We start from the raw sequence: 23,655 nt of genomic DNA, 5'->3' as shown, positions 1-23,655 counted from the left end.
AGGGATTAACCCCTTAGGTTCCACAGTGAGTGTAACAAGCCTGCTTTGCTGCATTTACAGACTGATTTTACTGTTGTGGGTTTAATAACACTTTAAGCACTTGTGTATGGAAACATTTGGCTTGACTTGGATCTGGGTGTCTGGAAAGTACTCTATGGGGGCTGTCAGTATATATATTTTTATTTTTTCCTCTTGATTTGGACATCTGGTGTGAATTACAGTCTACATTTTTCCGGTGTCCTCGCAGTGACCTTTTTTTTTTTTTTTTGTTTGGCTGACATTGCACAATCTGCCGCTTACACAAATTGTTGTACAATCTGTGCATTGTGTATGATCTGTGTGCATTGCACTGCAATCCACTCCAGTGTGATCTGGAATTCTGCAGAACTCGTTCATCAATGTTCTCCAGCACCCGGTCTCCTGGCCCTGATCCTTGTACGGCCTCAAGTTAAACTGGAGCGCGGCACTTCTTTCACACATGTACGTCTCTGCTAGAAATCAATAAATAAAGATCTGCAGAAACATGTCAGAAGCTGGCTGCTTCTTCCTACACATCCCAGAAGATGGATGCCTTGCTATTAAAGGAGAGCTCTGGAATACATTAGCCACCAGCATGCACTTGGGTCTGCATCTTTACAGCAATGAAAGGCCTCCCTACAGTACGGGGGGGAAATTTATCATGAAAATAAGCAACCCTATTGGAAGCATAGGTTGAGTATCGTTTAGCAAAAACAATGCAATGTAAAGCACACAACTCCCAGCGCATAAGTGTTCAGCTGCATCTTCTAATTTATCTCGGTGGGCGGCTGTATGTGGCAGCTCTGGGTCCTTCGTGTCATTAAACCCACATCATAGAAAAAAACTATTAATAAATGGTGTATTACATGCTGTTCATACTCCATACAGTCACTTTGAGATTTGTTTTTTTGTATTCTGCAAAAACCTGGTTGCTGCTGCTCTCTAGCGCCCCCTCCCTGTCCATATCCCCACTGCAGTTGGGGATTTTGCAGAGCCGTGTTAACAGTTGGTGCATATGCTCAGTTTTTTCAGTGAGTTTCTACTCTAAATATTTCTTCCCTATCACATCTGAGCAGCCCATGTGACTATAGAGTCATATGTGGGCGTATACATAGTGGTAAATAGCAGCCCACTCCCTCCCTCCCTCTATGCCCACTAAACACAATGAGGGGAGGGGTATTGCATGTAGGTTAGCAGAGGCTTCGCCTCCCTGTTATTCTAAGACACAAGCTGGAGGGGTGTGACAAAGCCTGGGACTGGCAGAAACCCGCCCACATCATGTTATTACCGAAAAAAAAATAAAGGCGCGTGTGTGTGTGTGTGTGTGTGTGTGTGTGTGTGTGTGTGTGTGTGTGTGTATATGTATATATGTATATATGTGTATGTATATATGTGTATATATATATATATATATATATATATATATATATATATATATATATATATATATATATATATATATATATATATATATATATATATATATATATATAATTATATATAATATAATTTTATTCCTCATGCCGCTGTTTCCCTGCAGACAGACTGGGACAGGTCTTGGTCATGTGCCAGTTGTATATCGATTAGGAAAAAGGGTACTTGCATGTTGTGTGTGTGTGTGGGGGGGGGGGGGTCTTTTTTTTGTGATCAGCTGTGTCCAGTGTAAACAGAATTGCCGTTTATCGGCATTCCTCTCCTCACGTGCTGTGTAACCGGCAATCCTGATGGGGACATGCACACAGATAATCAGAACACTGATCATCAGTGCCCTAATTATCAGTGCACATCTGTGAAGGAGAAAAATGATTTGCAAAATTTTTAGAACGGAAACTAAAAATGTCATATGGGGACAGTGTTTATGACCGAGCAATTGTCATTCAAAGTGTGAGAGCGCTGAAAGCTGAAAATTTGCCTGGGCAGGAAGGGGGTATAAGTTCTCAGTAAACAAGTGGTTAAAGGGATAAACATGGCAAACATGCTTTGCTTTTGTCTCTTAAAGCGGAGTTTCGCCTGCAAAAAAAAATTAAGTCAGCAGCTACAAATACTGCAGCTGCTGACTTTTAAAATAAGGACACTTACCTGTCCAGGGCACCCATAATGTCCTCACCTGAAGCTGACCCGTCCCTCAGCTTTGGGTGGAGGCGCCGGCATCTTAAAGTGGTTGTAAACGCAACCTGCAAGACAAAGGCAAGACAAAGGCATAATGAGCTAGTATGCATAGGTGCCCGGCGGACATCGCGGCCACCGGGCATGCGTATCGGCTCCTCAGTGACGCGCGTCCCCCTATACCCCTTAAAGCGGCCGCCGTACAGCTACGGCGAGTCACGCAGGGGAGCCATTCTGCCGCCTCAAATGACGGCGGGCGGTTGGAAAGAGGTTAAAGGAAAAAAAATTAAGTTTTTTTGTTGCTTTTCAAACTTCTCACTTTCTGCCCAGGACTAAATGTCCCATGAGGCATTGCTCCTCACACATTCACAAGTTCTCAGGCCCTTACTGACATGTATGGACGGTGTACTGAGATTTATGTGTGCTGCACTGTATTTCCTGATATGATGTATTCTGTATGCAGGCCAATCTCCTGGACGATTAATCAATTATGAAAATAGTTGACAGCTATTTTCGTAATCGATTAGTTGTCGATTAATTGATTAGTTGTTTCGGCCCTAGTACGTATAGCATGTTTGTTTTGTAAACATACTTTTTTTTTTTTTTTTTTAAAGGTTCACTCTTAAAGTGGATGTAAACCCGAAAAAAAAAATTGAATTAAGGCTTGCACCTTGTACAGTACAATTTCATGTCATCTGTTACCAGTCACACTAGTCTGAGAGAGACATTCTGTGTACTTCAGATCCCCCTCCTCCTTTCTTCTCCAGCTCTCCCAGGATTGGCTGTTCCACACCTCAGCATGATTGGGCATGCTGAAGTCACATAGTCACTTTCCTGTCTTTTCACTGGATGTTAGAGATCATAGCAGAAGTTCAGTGTAAGAAATACACAGGAGAAAAATGCATATTGACAAGGGGAGAGTAGAGGTGGGCGGGGAGTCTACTGACATCACAACTCCACCCACCGAGCTCCAGACAACAGACCCACCCACAGAATATGCAGTTTTTCGGGTCTCATAACAGACAGAGGGGAGACATTTGACAGGTAAAGATACATGCAGGAGGCATGTATATCCTTATAGATAACCCCTATGGCAGTAGTTTAGATAGTATGAGAGTGGGTTTACATCCACTTTAAAGAATGTTCACAAAGTAATTGAAATTATGTAGAATTTAGGCAGTGATGGAAGCATGTATACAAGAACTACTATCAATGATTTAGAAAGATGTATGTGTGAATATGGAAGATCTTTGCATTGTATTGAGTAATCTTTTATATATATTATTTTTTTTAGAAAATGGCATCTATGGTGAGCACTCTGAAAATGTTCATCTTTCAGGACTCCCAGTTGGTAAGTTTTGTTTGTGTATATATATATTTAAATAATATGGAAAAAAGCTGTTCAAACCTGCCGGCTCTGTGTGAGAAGTAATTGCCCCCTCCTATGCTGAATCATGAATGAACTGTGATAAACCACAATTTTTGGGTTAATTTGTAGCGTTAAATTTCACTTGCCACACCAAGGCCTGATTACAGCCAAACCTGTTGAATCAAGAAACCACATAAATAGAAGCTGTCTGAAGTGAAGCACGTTAACAGATCACAAAAAGCCACACATCATGCCACAATCTAAAAAAATCAAGAACAGATTAGAAACAAACATGTATCGGTCTAGGAAGGGTTTTAAAGCCATTTCTAAGGCTTTGGAACTCCAGTGAACCACAGGGAGAGCCATTATTATCCACAAATGGACATAACTTGGAACAGTGGTGAACCTTCCTAAGAGTGGGCGGCCTTCAAAAATTACTCCAAGAGCATGACGACGACTCATCCAGGAGGTCATAAAAGAACCCAGAACAACATCTAAAGAACTGCAGGCCTCACTTGCCTCAAGTAAGATCAGTGTTTATGATTCAACAATAAGAAAGAGACTGGGCAAAAATGGCATCCATGGGAGAGTTCCAAGGCCAAAGCCACCGCTGACCAAAAAACACAAAGGCTCATCTCACATTTACCAAAAAAAATCTTGATTATCCCCAAGACTTTTAGGCAAATATTCTGTGGACTGATGAGACAATTGTATCTTTTTGGAAGGTGAGCGTTCCGTTACATCTGGCATAAAACTAATACAGCATTTCATAACAAGAACATCATACCAAAACAGTCAAACATGGTGGTGGTAGCGTGATGGTCTGGGGCTGCTTTGCAGTTTCAGGACCTGGACGACTTACCATAATTGATGGAACCATTAATTCTGAGCTCTACCAGAAAATCCTAAAGCAGAATGTCCGGCCATCAGTTTGTGACCTCAAGCTCAAGTGCACTTGGGTTATGCAGCAGGACAATGATCCGAAACACAACAGCAAGTCCACCTCCAAATGGTTCAAACATTGCAAAATTAAGGTTTTGGAGTGGCTTAGTTAAAAAGCCCAGACTTAAATCCAATTGAGATGCTGTATCATGACCTTACACAGGCCATTCATGCTGGAAAACCCTCCAATGTGGCTGAATTAAAACAATTCTGCAAAGAAGAGTGGGCCAAAATTGCTCCACAGCAATGTGAAAGACTCATTGCCAGTTATCGCAAACGCTTAATTGCAGTTGTTGCTACCAAGGGTGGCACAACCAGTAATTCGGTTTAGGGGGCAATTACTTTTTCACATAAAGCCAGGCAGGTTTGGACAGCTTTTTTGCCTTTAATAAATTAAACCATCATTTAAAAACTGCATTTTGTATTTACTCAGGTTATCTTTGTGTAATAATATTTGTTTGATGATCTGAGTCATTTAAATGTGACAAATATGCAAAAAAAAAAAAAAAAAAAAATCAGAAAGGGGTCAATACATACAGCATTGTGTGTGTGTGTATATATGTATATATATATATATATACACTCCCATTTGAGTGCTGTCACTTTAAAGTGTTCAACTTTACAGTAAAAGAAATGTAAAGGTTAACTAACACCATATAGAGTTTAATACAGGGCTTGCACTGCACCAAGGTGATCCGTGAGATCCCTCGCTGCTATAGTAACCGCCGGGCGCCAACCTCGGTGAACAACCAGAATATGCACAAAGAAAGAACAAAGTGGTGGCAATTCCAGCCTAAAAAAAAACTATAACTTTATTGGAAATCCATTAAAATCGAGGACAGGACATGTGCATGCATCTCATGTAGAATTCGGCAAACGTGTTTCACACACCTGTGCTTAGTCATTGCTATTGCCATTCCAGGACGGACCAGAGTGATTCTGGTTGGTCAGCGCCTGCACATTGAATTGCTCTGACCCATCCCCGGAATCGCTGCAAAGAGAAGATCCCCGGATTTCTGGGTGCGGGGGAAGGATGTATTGTTTAACTTTTTTAAATTTATTTATTTAATGCCTTGTTTACATAGGCATCTCCCCATTCTGCCGCTCTGTGACACGATCGCGGGACACCGGTGGACATCGCAGTGCGCGTGCCCACAATACCGCTTCTTAAAGGACGTACCTGTATGCCCATTTGCGCAGCCGTGCCATTGTACCGACATATATCGTCGTGCGCTGGTCGGCAAGCGGTTAAGGGCAAATTGAAAGCTGCTGACAGGTGAAAAGTTTGGGCAAAAACGTTCAGTTTACTGCAGGCAGCCTGTAGTAGGTGGGGCCTGCTGGGTCCCTCCCACTGCTCTGCTTTCTCTGCCCAGTGATGTCACCACTACTTTTACAAAGTAATCTCTGGGATTTGAAAGGCTTTTGGTCCAAAAAAATAAATAAAAAATAGATTTAAATCTCGACTATTTAAATGGTTTTTGTGCCCAGAGTTCAGCTTTCAGATCGGTTGCAGAATAATGCCAGAGTCTCATTACCAAATCCCTTATTGCTTGTACATCATGCAGTCTGTGTGTAAAGGACAGAGGCAGATCTGTAAGTGCGGTGCCAGCCCCGCTGCCCCAGAAAAAAAAATGATGATGTAAGCTGCCGCCACACATTTGGCTGTGGAGTTTTCTGCCGCATGCAATGCGGGAAATGAAGCAGCTGAACTCTGAAAATATTCCGAATAGATTAAAGTGACATCTGCCTGCCTCTGAGCAGATTTCACTTAGCTAAATCGTCTGCCTAATTTCTCTCCCTATGTAAGCCTTGCATTAGTGGGCTGATGGGAAGGCATTCACATTCAGCGATTCCATGAAATGAAAATAGTGGAATGGAAGTGTGGAGGGAAGAAGAAGATGGTTACTTGGTTACTAATTCAAGTCTCACAAGCGTGTGGATTTTTTTTTTTTTTATTATTTTTTTTTTTAACAGAGAAAAAAAAAATCTGTCATAGGAAAACTGTTTAATTAATAAATCTGTGAGTTTAACCTCTTAAAGGGAGCCTGTCATGAAAGAAAAATGGGTTGCCATTGCTAATCCTCCTTATGAAAAAGCTTGTTCCCTGGCTGTAATGTTTGGCCCACTGGCTTTGATACTATGGGGTTGATTTACTAAAGCTGGAGAACTCAGAATCCGGTGCAGTTGTGCATGGTAGCCAATCAGCTTCTAACTTCAGCTTGTTCAATTTAAACTTTGATAATAAAACTGGAAGCTGATTGGTTTCTATGCAGAGCTGCACCAGATTTTTCACTCTCCAGTTTTATTAAATCAACCCCTTTGTGACACAAGTCTGGGATTCAGAGAGCCAGGCAAATGGCATTCTGTGAAAGAGATGAGCAGTAGCAGACTAAATACTTTTATATTTTTTCGTTAGCAGCACCCTTAAAAGATCTATGGTGTAAATGATCGATCTGTATATAGACTGTAGTGGAGGAGGGGTTACATTATATAAACTTAACGGTGTATAAATTAATTTTGTATTTGTGTAGTGTGCAGGATAGTGTCTAATATCTGACAGGTTTAGGTCTGTTTATCAAGATGGCCAACTGCAGCTCATAAGGGTTTAACAGATTTCAGAGGTTTGATCTAACCAATTGTCAACTGGGCCAATTCTGACATTCCTCTCCTACATGAAAAAAGTTTTTTGCTAGAAAATTACTTAGAACCCCCAATTATTATTATTTTTATATATATATATATATTAAATCTGTATAAATCCTGTATAATAATATATATATATGTATGTATGTTTATGTGTGTGTATATATAAATAATGGTGGTCATTCGGTATTTGTGCAGCAGATTTTCAAATGCGTTTTTTGGGGGGGGGTGCACTTTCATGAATTAGAAAAAAAAAGTTGACCCATTTTTTTTGTATAATGTGAAAGATGATGTTACGCCGAGTAAACAGATACTGAACGCGTCACACTTTAAAATTGCGTACGCTTGTGAAAGGCAAGCTACAATACTTAAAAATCTCCATAGGCAATGCCTTCAAACATTTTTTACAGGTTACCAGTTTTGAGTCCCCGCCGCCTGTAAAAGCAGTCAAGTGGCAGAAGAGCTGCTGTGAGGGCTTTTACATTGCAGGGAATCATTCAGATATCACCACTCAAAGACCAGGACGTCATGTGACGCCCAGCAGTGGGCAAGTGGTTAAGAATGGCCATGCATCTTTTATAATTAAAAGTACTGGGTTGAATATTCCCACTGAGGGAATCCACACTAAATTTTAAGATTGGGAGGCGTAGAAGATAACCAGCTTTCTTGTCTAATGTTATTGATTGAGATTATAAATGGGTCTGATGATTTGTTTGTATTTTTTCTGGGGAGTTGACATGCAGGAGGTGTCATGGCGCCATCTGTTGGTGATAAAAGTTGTTGTTCCTATATGTAATTTTTAATAGAAGTTTTTTTTTCCATTATATATTTTTATTTTTTACACAATGAGCAGGATAATTTAGAATTATTACCCTAATGGCTAGGAGTGCATAGACTAATGACAGTAGATTTGTGATTGGTTGCCATGGAATCCTGCACACCTTTGCACTTTAAAAAAAAAAAAAAGTACTATACGACTTGTATAGAAAGTGATCAGCGCAAATGTAAAGCATTTCTTCTTAAAGCTCATCTTGTGTGAGCATGTGTATATTCTTTACAATCCCTGACCTCAAATTGCTTATAATCCAATCCTCCCATGCGTACATATACATACCAGGGCAAATTGAGACTGGAGCTCTGCACCAGCAAATCTTCAGGAGGGAAAGTGAAGTACCCAGAGGGAACTGGATGATAATGTACAAACTCCATGCAGGTAGTGCCATGGTTGGGGTTTGAACCAAGAACCCAAGTGCTGCAGTTTATTTTAGGCATGCAAGCCTAGATAATCCTTTCTTTTTAATTAATGAGATCACAAAAAACAATGGCAACATGGATGACATTAAAGTGTATCTAAAGGAATAAAATGTTTGGGGCTTTTTTGGAATCATGTAGGGAATAGTTGGAACCTCTGTTGGGTTTTTATTGTGCCCTCATTGGGATGATCCTCCCTTTTGTTTGTGTCCCTGACAATGGTCACTGGAAGAAAGTGATGAGAAATCCAATTAGGGGAAATCTTCCAATGGAAATGCCTGCTCTGGTGACAACGGTCTTGGCGTAGATTTGCCCTCACTTTGGAGAGATTGCCACCCCTTTCCCATTGAGTCTGTCGGACCAGGAGTGGCAGTAAATCCCTCCTTTTAGGATATACACAGTGAACACACATTTTCCTGGGGTTTAAGCCAATTCTAAAAAAACTATTTCTGAAAAAATAAAAAAATGGTTTTGGCTATAGCTATTCTAAAAAAAAGTTCTTGTGTTTATGTGAATATATTCTGGGTAAAGGGTCCATAGCATTTATTTAATTCTTAAAGGGGTTAGTGGCCTAAAAAAGGTTAAAGCGGTATTAAACAAAAAAAAATGTAATTTATTGCAGCCTCTACCAATCACTAGATGTGGCGGCTGCGTTAGTTTTCTTTTCCTTGGCTTTTTCCCCTCTGTTTTCACCTGGTGATCTGGCCAGTAACACACCTCATGTATTAGAGGGCCTTCACTCTGGATGAAGGAGCACAGGAGGCAACTTTTAGACAGCAGCATTGCCAGTCTGGGAGTTGGGGAGTGTTAGATGGGCTAGCAGATTTAGATACACTAACAAACTAAAGCCAAGCTTCAACTAACACTTGTATCGGCAGTTGCAGCCACTTTTTAGAAGAGGTTTTACATGCAGTGGGGAAAATAATTATTTGATCCCCTGCAGACTTTGAACGTTTGCCCACTTACAAAGAAATGAAGGGTCTAAAATTTTTATCACAGGTGTATTTTAAATGATAGAGACAGAATATCAACCAAAAATCCAGAAAAATCACATGATACAAATGTTATAAATTGAGTTGCAGTTCAGGGAGTAAAATTAAGTATTTGATCCCCAAGCAAAATATGACTTAGTACTTGGTGGAGAAACTCTTGTTGGCAAGCACAGAGGTAAGATGTTTCTTGTATTTGGTGATCAGGTTTGCACACATCTCAGGAGGGATTTTGGTCCAGCCTTTACAGATTATATAGACTCGTTTTTTTCCTATGAAAATAACAAACATGTTATACTTATCTGCTCTGTTGCAGTGGATTTGCACAGAGCAGCCCGGATCCTCCTCTTCTCGGGTCCCTCTTCTGTGATCCTGGCCTCTCCCTCCTGTTCAGTGCCCCCCACAGGATGCAGCTTCCTATGGGGGCACCCGAGCTGAGTCGCAGCGCCGTGTAGCTATTCAGACACGGAGAGCCGCCCCCCCCCCCTCTCTCTTCTGATTGGCTTGCTGACTTTGACAGCAGCAGGAGCCGAAGGCTGGAGCTGGAGCAGCTGCCGCACACAGAAGGCTTTTTATCTTAATGCATAGAATGAATTCAAGAGGGAGTTCCGCGAAAAAAAAAATAAAAGTCAGCAGCTACAAATACTGCAGCTGCTGACTTTTAAAATAAGGACATTAACCTGTCCCAGGGTCCAGCGATGTCGGCAACTGAGACAAAATCGTCCCTCGGTCCTCGGGTGCTGCCGCCGCCATTCTTTGTAAGGGAATCAGGAAGTGAAGCACTGCTTCTTCACTTTCCAGTTCCTTACTGCGCATGTGTGAGTCACGCTGTGCTTCCTAACTGGTCCCCGCTGTCTCTGGGACCCGTGTGTGTCCCAGCAGACAGCGCGGTGGGGACGGGAGGGGGCGTAGACTCCCGTGGGAGTCTATGCTGGAAGTGGGTGCAAATACCTGTCTTAGACAGGTATCTGCACCCCCCTCCCCCCTGAAAGGTGCCAAATGTGACACCGGAGGGGGGGAGGGTTCCGAAAAGCGGAGGTTCAATTTTTGTGTGAATAAAAAACCTTCTGGATTAACAACCCCTTTAAGGTTTCTTGGCTGTCTCTTGGGAACTCAGTTTCAGCTCCCTGCATAAATTTTATATAAGATTAAGGTCTGGAGACTGGCTAGGCCACTCCATGACCTTAATGTGCTGCTTCTTGAGCCACTCCTTTGTCGCCTTGTTTTGGGTCATTTTCATGCTAGAAGACCTATCCACGACCTATCGTCAACGATTTTACAATACATGGCCCCGTCCATTGGCCCCTCAATGAGGCAAAGTCGGCCCATACCTTTAGCAGAGAAACCTCCCCAAAGCATCATGTTTCCACCTCCGTGCTTAACTGTAGGGATGGTTTTCTTAGGGTCATTTTTCTTCCTCCAAACATGGTGAGTCGAGTTAATGCCAAAGAGCTCAATTTTGGTCACATCTGAAAACGGCACTTTCCCCCAATCCTCCTCTGAATCATTTAGATGTTCATTGGCAAACTTCAGACGGGCCTGTACATGTGCTTTCTTTAGGAGGAGGACCTTGCGGGCGCTGCAGGATTTCAATCCATGGCGACGTATTGTGTTACCAATGGTTTGTTTGGTGACTGTGGTCCCAACTACCTTGAGATCATTCACAATCTCCTCCCATGTAGTTCTGGGATGATCCCTCACTTTTCTCATGATCATCCTTACCCCATGAGGCAAAATCTTGCATGGAGCTCCAGACCGAGGGGAATTGATGGTTATTTTGTATTTCTTCCATTTGCAAATAATCGCTCCAACAGTCCAAGAGTCTCACTAAGCTTCTTGCTGATGGTCTTGTAGCCCATTCCAGCCTTGTGCAGGTCTACAATCTTGTCCCTGATGTCCTTTAACAGCTCTTTGGTCTTGCCCATGATGGGGAGGTTTGAATGGAAGAAAGAGATTCTGTGGACAGGTGTTTTTTATACACATAACAAGTTGTCGTTTGGAGCACCTTCTTAAATTGACGGGACTAATCTGGGTACCACATGAGCACATACTGTAGCCAGTCTGTGGGAGCCAGAATTATTGTTGATTGGTAGGGGATCAAATACTTATTTTACTCAATGAACTGCAACTCAGTTTATAACATTTGTATCATGTGCTTTTTTCTGGATTTTTGGTTGATATTCTGTCTCTATCATTTAAAATACACCTATGATAAAAATTATAGACACTTAATTTCTTTGTAAGTGGGCAAACTTACAAAATCTGCAGGGGATCAAATGATTATTTTCCCCACTGTAAATAAAAGCTGATCTTTGTAAGCACCCCCATCGTTAAATGAATTGTCTCATCTCTGTAACTGTTGCTTTCTGCTGGAGAGCTTGTTCTTTTGAAAAGCAGACTTACTGGCTGGATCACCAGAGGAAAATAAGGGCGGAAAAAAGCCTGAACAAGAAAACGAATGCAGCCATTACATCTAAGAATTGGTAAGCTGCAATAAAGTAAATGTTTGCTGTTGGGTTTAATAACGCTTTCAGAACCACTGTCCTGTGTAGAAGGGAAGCACTTTTACAGTCTGGGGAGACACGCCTGGGGTGAATGCAGCCTGCATGGTTACCGATGTAAGATCCCAACGGGGGGGGAGATCGCAACCTCACTTGCTAGCTGCCCAGATCCTGACAGCAAGTTCTCAGCCATGACACAAACGCAATGTCCATAGCCTGGTGCGCATGCGCCCGGTTCAGCTGGTGCCGTGCTCCATCAAAGGAAACCAGCACAAGGAGGTGGCACATGCGCACCACACTGTGTTTGTGTCGAGGCCCTGGATCCGGCAGCTAGCAGGTGAGGTTTTCGGTCTCTCTCTCCCCATTGGGATATTACAGCGGTGACCCTGGTGAGCAGCCAGAGAGTATCTTTATGTGCTGAACTTATCTGTCATATGTGAGTGCAATAGTTGAAGCAATTTTATTGGGTTATAAATTAAAGCTGTGTTACACTAGGGTGGATGGGCGGTCTCTCCTTTCTTGTTTTTGATTGGTTCCTATGCAGAACTGTACCAGATTTAGCACACTCCAGCTTTAGTAAATCTCCCCCATAGGCTTTTATTGAGGTGTGTTCAGGAGCTTAGGCAAAAAAAAAAAATGCTAAAAGCCCCTAAAAATGTCAGTTTAGGAGCAGCTATGTGTATGAGTCCTACGTTTTATGGACTTTTTTTTTCTCCTGCAGGCCAATAAAGGAAAGTGGGTATATGCAATTTTTTTTTTTTCTATAATTTTTAAAGATGAAATGTATTTATTTTTTGTCTTTATTGTTGCAGCTTGTGCAGGGATTCCTGAACAGATCAGACAGCCAAGTGGAGTCATCACTAGTCCTGGCTGGCCACTAGAATATCCTTCAAGAGTCAATTGCAGTTGGTGCATTCATGCCAACCCTGGCGAAATAATCACCATTAGGTATGTATTGCCTTTACTGATCCTAGAGAGAGACTAAGGCTGGCCATAGGTGATTATTTTTATTTTTTTCTCTCGATCAGCCAGAGGGGTGAGCGAAAAAAAAGCCAGATTTCCTGATTTCATACAAGGGAGGTGGATGAAGGAATCCTCCCTCTGCCCATTTTCTGCACTGAGCACCTAATCGACACCAAACTGTTACTTTTATTATCAGGACTCGCAAATCTGTATGTAAAAACACCCAAACCTACAGAAGACGTTTTATTCAAGGAAGTTGTAAGGTTATATTGCGTTCGGGGTCTTGTAGCTTCTCCTGGGAGTGCGTAAAGGACACACAGGGACCAGGTGACTGAGAGGTGTCTCCTCTAAAACAGGCCTGGCTGCAGACACTCATAGTCATTGAACCCTTTTATTAGAGCTGCATGATTAATCGTTAAAAAATCGCAATCTCGATTCAACCCCCCCCCCCCCCTCACGATCTTAATCCGGCATTTCCACAATTTATGTAACAAGTGCAAAGCCATTCTCTGCTCGCTCACAGCTGTCAAAAAAAAAACAAAAAAACAACTATCTGAAAATGTTTATCAGCATTGCTCAGTGCTGAGAGACAAAAGGAAACCTTGTAACATTTAGTTCTTTTGGACCAAAGGGATGAACTTCAGTCTGTAAATGAGGTCAGTTTAACCACTGAAAGACTAGGCCTTTTTCTGACATTTGTTGCTTACAAGTTAAAATCAGCATTTTCTGCTAGAAAATTACTTAGCAGAGACCCTAGAGAATAAAATGGCAGTCGTTGCAATATTTTATGTGACACTGTATTAGTGCACTGGTCTTATAAATGCAATTTTTTGGGAAAAAATATACTTCAATGAATTAAAAAAAAAAAAACGTAAAGTTAGCCCAATTTTTTTGTATAATGTGAAAGATGATTTTACGCCGTGTGATCTTTATTCTAAGCAAAAAAAAAAAAAAATCGTGATTCTCTTCTCGGTTTTTTTTTTTTTTTTGTTTTTTTTCTTTAGCTTCCAGGAATTTTTATAATACTAATCACAACACTTATGCCCTGTACACACGGTCGGACATTGATCGGACATTCCGACAACAAAATCCATGGATTTTTTCCGACGGATGTTGGCTCAAACTTGTTTTGCATACACAAAGTCGCACAAAGTTGTTGGAAAATCTGATCGTTCTGAACGCGGTGACGTAAAACACGTACGTCGGGACTATAAACGGGGCAGTAGCCAATAGTTTTCCTCTCTTAATTTATTCTAAGCATGCGTGGCACTTTGTGCGTCGGATTTGTGTACACACGATCAGAATTTAACCGATTGGATTTTGTTGTCGGAAAATTGTATAGCATGCTCTCAAACTTTGTGTGTCAGAAATTCCGACGGAAAAAGTCAGATGGAGCCCACACACGATCAGAATTTCCAACGACACAATCCGATCGCACTTTTTCCATCTGAAAATACGACCGTGTGTACAGGGCATAATTCCTTCAAGAGGGCTGTGAAGATGACGATCCTGTGAGCACCAGGGCACATTGCCTGGTAAAAAAAAGTGAAAGGGGTGGGTGGGTGGAATGCACTAAAGCTGGTGCAGAAATGCCCCGTACACACGATCGGACATTTCGACAACAAAATCCATGGATTTATTCCAACGGATGTTGGCTCACACTTGTCTTGCATACACACGGTAACACAAATCTTGTCGGAAATGCCGAGCGTCAAGAACGCGGTGACGTACAACACTTACAACGAGCCGAATAAAATGAAGTTCAATAGCCAGTACGGCTCTTCTGCTTGATTCTGAGCACGCGTGGCACTTTGTGCGTCGGAATTGTGTACACACAAACGGATTTTGTTGTCGGAAAATTTGAGAACCAGATCTCAAATTTTGTGCAACGGAAATTCCGATGGAAACTGGCTGATGGAGCCTATACACGGTCGGAATTTCTGACAACAAGCTCCGACTGACATTTTACGTCAGAAAGTCTGACCGTGTGTACACGGCAAAAGAATTTGGAGCAGCAGTGCATAGTAACTAATCAGCTTCTATCATCAACTTGTTCAGTCAAAGTGACACTAAACCCTGGTTTAAAAAAAAACCATCTTTTTCCTGTACCCCTAGACTTAAGAAAAGCACGTCCCAACCTTTTTTTGGCTGTACTTCTTTTGCGGATCACTGGAGTACATATACTTTTGTTCTCCTGTGACCCAGAGTCAGCTGATATCAGCTGGCAAGGTAGAGCTTCGCCAGGCTCAGCAAGAATCCTGACAATATTGTCAGGATCCACCCAGCTGCCTGATTAACAGTTGGTTCCGCCACAGCATGCTGCCGAAAGCCAGGGTCAGCTGCACGCGTCTCCCCTCCAACTTGGTGTCCCAATAAGGGCTGGAGGAGTAAAGCAAAGAGCAATGACTAACAGTCGCTGCTTGGAGCAGACAGAGAGCTGAGTGAGCAGCAGTCATGTAAGCATTAATTTCTCGGTGTTGGAGCCAAAGTTGGACAGCTGCCACATCAGACAGGTGCTTCATAGTGGAGGTGAGTATGGATGTTTGTTTTTTCATAAACCCATACTTCTGCTTTTTAATAAGTATTTTTTTTTTAAATCCCAGAGTTCACCTTTTAAAGGAGAACTACAACCACAGCTCATTTGGCTGTACTTCTTCTGTGGATCACAGGAGTGCAGTTCGTTCTGTACTCCTATGACCCATTTTCAGAAGACGTTACAGAGGCAGTCTATGCCGGGGAAAGATCGTGACCATATGGTTGGGATCCACCCAGGAGCCTAGACTCAGCCTCTCAGCGAGCCGCCAAGAACCTGAGCTGGCCCCCTCCCGCTCCCTCCACAGCCCAGCACTCCAGTGAGCACTTGGGGGGGGGGGGGGGCGGGGCGGGCAGAGCAGACAAAGGTGACTGACAGTCATGGCTCTCTGCTCAGAGTGCCAGGGAGAACTGAGCGATCAGTGGTGTTTGATCGCTTAGTTCTAAGCCTTAGAGCCGGCGGGGGACAGATGCTGGCGGGGGACAGACCCAACATTGGGTCGATGCTGCATTCACCTAGGAGTGTGATTTTTTTTTTTTTTTTTTTTAACAACAGTTTCCTATTACTCTTTTAAAGTAAAAAGTAAATTTAGAATTTTCCTAAAGCTGGCCATAGATAAGGCGATTTTCTTTCCTGCAACCACAGTCGTTGTTGATGGAGAAATCCCTCCTTCGTAGCCATTATGTTCTCTGAGCAGGGAAGCCGTCCCCACCAGGAGAACATAGTGATTAATCCTAGCGGCTATAACAACCGCTAGCAACAATCACATGTAAAATCCAGCAGGCGGGTTGTACCCAAGTTGATCGATCGTACATTTAGCCTGGCCATACATGGGTCAAATCTCGGCTGGTTCAGCAGGACTTGAACCATTTATGGCTGGCTTAAGAGAAATATGTAGGCTGCTGTTGCTGACCACCTACTGAAAAAGCTATAGTTTGGCTGATTCAATGGCTTCACTATTTTGGGTCATTGACCTGCAAGATGTATACAGGCAGTCCCCGAGTTACAAAAAAGATGGGGACTGTAGGTTTGTTCTTAAGTCGAATTTGTAAGTCAGAAAGGTACATTTTTAAGTATAACTCCAGCCTGTGCAGTGATGTGGGATGTTCTGGGCTCTTCTGTGCGAGCAGTTGTGGTATTTGTGGCTCTTGTAGCCATCTAATACTGCAGTGTGGGATGTGTCTGGCGCTACAAGATGGCTGCTCGGTGGTATCTGTGACCAGTGTGGAACACAATCGGCTGGCAGTGACGTCACGCCACCTCCGTTCGTAAGTAGGAGTCGTTCGCAATTTGGATGACTGCCTGTATAGATCTAGAAAGTAGGAAGTCCTTATCTGCCTACTTGTTCTCTCCTAGTTGGTGATTCAAAATATTGAAGCCAATCAACGTGACAAATGTCATATGCAGACTGAGAAGTCTGAAATTGCAGCTTTCAAGATCTCTCAGGAATGGTTTTCTTTAAATCAAATCAAACTACGTTTAGGCCCCTTTCACACGGCGCCTCTGTTGGACAGACTCCGCTTTGCTAGATCCGCTGATCCCCGCTCAGCAGGCGGATGACAGGTCTGTCTCCGATCACTGTGCAGAGTGGAGAAGTACCCAGTCGCGCTCTCCTCTATGGGGAGATTGGGTGAAAAGGGACTGCCTGTCCATTTTCATCCAATCGTATTCGATCCGCCAGACAGATGGAAAATAGGACCACCATCCGTCTGGATTGTGCGAACAGGCTCGGATCAGATATCGGCGGATGTCAGCGGACGTGTCACCCCGACATCTGCCGCTCCATAGAGGTGAGTGGAGGGTCCGATAAGATCCGCCTGAAAAACTGACAGGCGGACCTGATTGGACAGTCCGTGTGAAAGGGCCCTTACTGTAATGTGCTAACCTGCACAGTAAATGGGTCATTCTGCTGTGTTTTGTAAAGCAGGGTAAGTGCATTGGGTTTAGAAGAATACATTTGTTTTCAACAGGACTCATTCCACCAATGCTTTGTCCTGTGTTACACAGTGAAAAGTGTTGCATTTTTTATGTGTTGTCCTATGTGTTGTCCTATGTGTTGCCACTCAGGTCTTTCTCAGCGGCAGAGTAGCATCTGTGCACAGAAAGTAGTTAAACAGAAGTGCCAGTTGGAACAGAGAATCTTTGCGGTATTGGAAGTGTCACTGCTGCCATTATTCACTGAGCTCCTGCTATTCACCTCTCTGCTCTGTCATCGGATAAATGAGAAGCTGTTCAGTGAGCCTCAAATAAAAATAAATGGCAGGGTTATACTACACGGCATCATTTTGAGACGCAATTCTGAGTCTGCCTGGAGCTGCTGATATCAAAATGAAGATGGCGGCTCCCAGCAATGGTCTGAGGCTTGCTTTAAAGAACGCTAAACAAATAAACCATCCGAGTTCCGTGGAATCCTAGGGTTTCTCCAGAGGTAGCTAGGGGTTTCTTGAGCTGTGGCTGGTTGACTTTCCAGTCTGCATAATTTTGGGTCCAACACCACTTGGCAAAGCCATCAGCAGGACACCAATGATCTTTTTTAGCTGTCTGTTCTCTTTACAGTGGTAGTCCGAATGTCACCCTTACATTGTTCCCACTGACCACCAATGTTTTTTTAATTGAACAAGCTGAAGTTAGAAGCTGATTGACCACAATGCACAGATGCGCCAGATTTTGCAATCTCCAGTTTTAGTAAATCAACCTCATTGTGTGTCTTAAGGCTATTTTTGTTGCTCCTTCAGAATCTCTCACAGTTCTGTTGCCAAAGTAACCCAAAGGGGCACATTCCGTTTGTTTCCTCCACCCCTCCCCTGCCACAATTGGGACATCGTTTTTTGGGGGGTTTTGACAGGTACCAGCTCCTACTTCTGCTCAGATTGCCATGGCGATCTGAGCAGAAGTTCACCCCTACTTCCCCCCCCTCAGCCTTCAAAGGTCCCAGAAGACTGCAGGACCATGCACAAAGTGCAGCGCGGCTCGCGGATACGCAGTGTGAGGCCGCAAGGTGTCAATGCCGGTCTCCCTTAGTTATGATGCCGACGCCTGGACCCGAAGCCCATTGAAGAATCAGAGTGAGGACAAATGAGGACAATGCTGGATCCCTGGACAGGTGTCCTTCTAAATAGAAAACCAATCTGCACTCAACCCTATTAAATCCCCAAAGAAGACTATGGTGGGCAATGATTTCAACGATGCAGCCCTCCTCAGATTGGTTGATCTTCAGAATACTATAAAAACATTCACAAGAGGGCACAGACGCCTAGTGCATTACCACCAAAACCATTTATTAAAAACACACAACAACGTTCTACTCACAACATTGGAATAAAATCAAGTTTATCAGGTAAACAGCTCTAGCAGGTGAGACGGGTATCTCATCTGATGCCATGCGGTGGAACAGCCCCTTCTTCCTCAGAGCCCTCCGAGTGTCCTTATATTAAAAGTCAGCAGCTACAGGATTTGTAGGTGCTGACTTTTATTTTGGGGGGGGGAGACTGGAGCTACGCTTTAATGGCAACCAATAAAAACTCCATGTTACAGCAGATTCAGTAAGTTGTAGCTCAGGTTCTGAATAAATTACTATATGCAGCATTTGGAGCTAGATACAGATTTGATGGCTTCAGTAGCCTCCTATGTTATCCAGTGCAGCTGCACACAGGTGACCTGTGTTAGCCCCTTACGCCCTGTACACACGATAGGATTTTCCGATGGAAAATGTGTGATAGGACCTTGTTGTTGGAAATTCCGACCGTGTGTAGGCTCCATCACACATTTTCCATAGGAATTTCCAACACACAAAGTTTAAGAGCAGGCTATAAAATTTTCCGACAACAAAATCCGTTGTCGTAAATTCTGATCGTGTGTACACAGATCCGATGCACAAAGTGCCACGCATGCTCAGAATAAATTAAGAGACGAAAGCTATTGGCTACTGCCCCGTTTATAGTCCCAACGTACGTGTTTTACGTCACCGAGTTCAGAGCGATCAGATTTTCCGACAACTTTGTGTGACCGTGTGTATGCAAGACAAGTTTGAGCCAACATACGTCGGAAAAAATCCATGGACTTTGTTGTCGGAATGTCCGATCAATGTCTGACCGTGTGTACGGGGCATTAGACTTGTACTCCGGGAGGCTACATGACAATGTGGGAGAGAGAATTGTAGCTTCCGCAGAACTCTTGCTTCCCTAGATGGCTCTGATTTACAGCACAGTGAGAAACAGGTCTCTGCTGCCCCATAGAGAACACTGCCTGGCACAGAATCTTATTATGTAATTTCTTAGGAAGAGCTGTGAATTTGCCAGCCAACAAAGTTTTTGAGGTAATAATCTGTCTTCTTTTTTTTTTTTTTTTTTTTTTTTTTTTATAGTGTAACCCTTTTAAAGACAGATCTACAAATGGCATACTTAGCTTGGCATAAAGGCAGCCAGGTTTACAGTTGTCTTTAATGTGTACATTCAGAACAGAACTTTTTACCTTCTTTACATTTTGTCCTTCATATTCCAGTTTTCAGGAATTTGATCTTCAGGGATCAGCTACTTGCAACTTTGACTGGTTGTCTATAGGGTCGTCCCCAAATTCTGATGGACCAAGAGCATGTGGCTCTACAATTCCAGCACCATACACATCTGTACAAGACCACGTTTGGATCAAATTCCACGCCGATGATCGCATTTCCAGAAAAGGATTTCGGCTATCCTATATTGCAGGTAGAGGTAACATTGTGACAGTTGAGAATTGTAGGTATGATGGCTATAGAGGCTTTCTGAGCAGTAGTCTGTTGTTGGATAAATCCTGTAAAGTTTCATTTGTCAGTCGGGCTTCTTGCATTTCTTAATATGGAACTAAAGTGACAAAATTACGGTCTTGTTCACATTCATATACCTTTGTGTACATCCATGTGAAGGGCTGTGTTTGTCCACATATGATGCACAGGTGTTCCGGGAATCCGCATTCAGGCAGTCCCATTCATGTCAGTTGGAATGTAGCAGTTGCACGAACACAGAAGCTGTTCCCAGTTTTAAATCTGTCTGCTTTTGGGGACTCACACCCGCATGGATGTCAGATTGGTACAGCAGATGTGACAGTGTCCCAATTGATGCGAAAGGGACTTCTTGCACGCGGATGCACGGAACACCTGTACATCCTGTGCAGGGAAACACAGCCCTTCGCACCGGTGTATAATTTAGAAAACCTGTATGAATGAGGCCTAAAAACTGCATGCTGTGACTTTTCTGCAATAAACAACCTTAACTGCATGTTCGAAATTCACTTCAAAATATACATTGAGCTGTGCATGCACAGTTTAGTGTACATTATCTGCACACCTGGGTGCTGGAATGAACAAACTCCCATGTGTGCGCATGGGAGTTGTATCATTTTCCTGCCGGTCAAACAGCCGGAGGTCCCGTACCTGGAAGAAGATAGTGACCGCTCACAGACATCACATCGCTGAAGTGGGGGTGAGTATTTGCAGCGGTTGTATAGGCTGAAGGGTTTTTACCTTCATGTATTCTATGCATTGAGGTAAAAAACCTTCTGTGTGCTGCTCCCCTCACAGCCGCATTCCGATATTTACCTGAGCCCCCTCTCAATCCAGCGATGTGCACGAGAGCCTCAGCTGTCCTGGATCCCTCTCTCTTCATTGGCTGAGGCAGCAAAAGGAGCCATTGCCTCCCACTGTTGTCAATTGAGCTAATGAGGTGAGAGCGAGGGAGGGGCAGAGCCGAGGCTCTATGTATGTTATGGACGCAGAGAGCAGGGTTCAGGAGCGAGCACACACCAATGCCCTCATATCACACAGAGCAGGTAAGTATGACATGTTAGTTCCACTTTAAAGGGGTTGTAAATGCTCGTGTTTTTTGTTTTTTTTTTTAAATAACAAACATGTCATACTTGCCTCCACTGTGCAGTTCGTTTTGCACAGAGTGGCCCCAATCCTCCTCTTCTGGGGTCCCTCAGCGGCGCTGGTGGCTCCTCCCCGCATTGAGTGTCCACGTTGGAGAAGACTCTCCTAAGGTGGACACCCATGCGGAGCGTGCTCCCGAGTCCTGCATCTGTGTCCATTCACAGAATGCAGGACTCGGCCCCGGTGCTGCCTCATTGGATTTGATTGACAGCAGCGGAAGCCAATGGCTAGAGCTGGTGTGCTTGTTCCCGGGCCAGAGGATGACAGCGTTCAGGTAAGTAAAACGGGGGGGTGTAGGGGCTGCAGCACTACAGAAGGTTTTTCACCTTATTGCATAGAATGCTTTAAAGCGGAGTTCCACCCATAAAAAAAATTTTACATTACTCTGCAGCAAACGATCTAACAAATTACATTTGGAGAATTTTTTTTTTTTAACTTACCTTTTAAACCCTGTTGCTATGTGGTACCTTCAAATCTTCCCCTTCCTCACGGCGGCTCCTGACGTCACTTCCCTCGGCTCCTCTGCTCGTTACTGTTCCTGGGAGATGCGTGTCATCATTTCCCAGGAGTCAGTGGGCGGCGCCGAGGGCCATCACAACTGGGCGCGCACTTCCGAAGATGCCGCCCGTTGTGATGGCAACATGAGAACTCGACAGCGCTGCAAGCATGTCATACTGCGCATGCACGAGAACGGGCGGTGCATGCTGGTCGCTCAGCTGCACCGTATCCCGGAACAGTATGCTTGTGGGCTTCACATGCCCACAAGCAAGATGGGAACAGTCGGGACAACAGAATATAACTTTATTTCTTTGTCGAACATCACGGGACACAGAGCCACAGTAATTACTGATGGGTTATATAGGTATCACTGGTGATTGGACACTGGCACACCCTATCAGGAAGTTCAACCCCCTATATAATCCCTCCCCCTTGCAGGGATACCTCAGTTTTTACGCCAGTGTCTTAGGTGATGGACGTGTAAAGATGTCCTGTGCTGAGCTCCAAAGGGAATATCCTAAGATCCTATACTGGGGCAAGCCAGGCGAACCGGATCCATTCAAAGTGTCTTTTCATGGCCGAATTGAATGGTACCCGGGCCTCGTGTCCGAAGAAACGAGGTTTTACCCGTAATGCTTTTCTTTTTAGAGAGCTGGACCCCGCAGATCAGAAAATGGCTTTAAACTTCCTAATTTCTGGCGAGGTGCTTTACGGTCCCAGAACTGTTGGATCCCCCTACTGATGGGGGCCCCAGTCTCTGACGGTTTTTTCAAACGGAGCCCACCGTGAGAGGTGAAGATTGGGTCTGTGTAAACGGCACCCTGCGGCTGGATAAGGTAAGAGGAGATTCCACAGAATTTTTGAGTTCTAGGGGCTTTTCTCCTTTAAGCTAAATGCATGCTATGCCTATTGTGACCACCGGGGGCTGCCAAGAGCACAAACCTACACATGCTGAATGTCTGTCTCAGGTGTTGTAATCGCTGTGTATGTCCCAGCGTATCAAGCAGGCTGCAAGCAGGTAAGGTGGATGGGGGGATTTCTCATGTTTGAATGTTCCCCCCCAGGCTAGAGAGGGGCCACAGGGGTCTAGAAAGTGGTTATACCACCCGGGCTCTGTGGCCTAATGGCCACCATCTCTGAAGATAGCCGTTCAGGCAAATCTTGTTACCAGTCTCCCTCCTTCCTCCCCCCCCCCCCCCCCCCCCCCCCCCCCCATCCCCAGCCTTTTCTCCAGAGCATGACAGGAGAGTCGGCAGTGCGGGAAGCGCTCGTTTTTTTTTTTCAAAACTCGAGGGGGGGGGGGGGGGGGGGGGGCGGTAGAGGAGGGGGCGGGATGTCAGCACAGAGTGTTTAGACTCCCACTCAGGCCAGCTGCAGGCTATTAAAGGCACTCTGTACAGGTGCACTCAGCCTTCTGAGAGACACAGAGCTGACGGTCGCATGTAAGGTGGGACACAGGCATTCTCCTAGGCAGCATTTACTGAAGTAACACCAGACTGAGCATTGGGTAGCAAGGCTTTTAGCCAGACTACATCGCTCAGCGGACAGTGTTCATTTGTATACCTCACACCTTGTTGCTTTGCACTATGGGTAGAAGAGGTTCAAGCACCCCAGGAACCAGAGACACTAGGGGATCTCGTTCAGGTTCTGAGGGCCCCCTGTCGGCAGCATCCTTCCCCCCTAAAGATGGGCCAGGGACGTCTAGCCAGGGAGAGCCATCGGGGTCAGGGGCTACACCTGCTTCTGGCACTTCAGCCCCTGTATATATTACACAAGAGGTTTTTTCCTCAACCATTAATGGTCTAGAGGAAAGATTAATGGCCGTGATTACGTCTTCACTCAGTGGAAGAAAACGCACTAGGCCTTCCTCTGTTCCCCAAGACCCTCAGACAGAGGAGCTCTGGGATAAAGGAGATGAATCCCTTTCAGAGGATCAGGAT

General features: G+C 44.1%; 1 protein-coding gene across 1 annotated transcript in view; it reads left to right on the top strand.

The window, feature by feature from the left end:
• Positions 1-23,655, top strand: part of LRP12 (LDL receptor related protein 12) — an 82,315-nt gene that overhangs the window by 38,014 nt on the left and 20,646 nt on the right. The window contains exons 3-5 of the mRNA XM_073632139.1: positions 3,419-3,475; positions 12,632-12,767; positions 19,816-20,018. Coding sequence (XP_073488240.1) covers positions 3,419-3,475; positions 12,632-12,767; positions 19,816-20,018 — 396 coding nt within the window. The remainder of the gene's footprint in view (positions 1-3,418; positions 3,476-12,631; positions 12,768-19,815; positions 20,019-23,655) is intronic.

Source organism: Aquarana catesbeiana, linkage group LG05, assembly GCF_042186555.1.
Source record: "Aquarana catesbeiana isolate 2022-GZ linkage group LG05, ASM4218655v1, whole genome shotgun sequence".
NCBI classification, from domain to species: domain Eukaryota; kingdom Metazoa; phylum Chordata; class Amphibia; order Anura; family Ranidae; genus Aquarana; species Aquarana catesbeiana.
The sequence above is the reverse complement of the archived record's forward strand: the minus strand, read 5'-3'. Positions and strand labels throughout refer to the sequence as shown.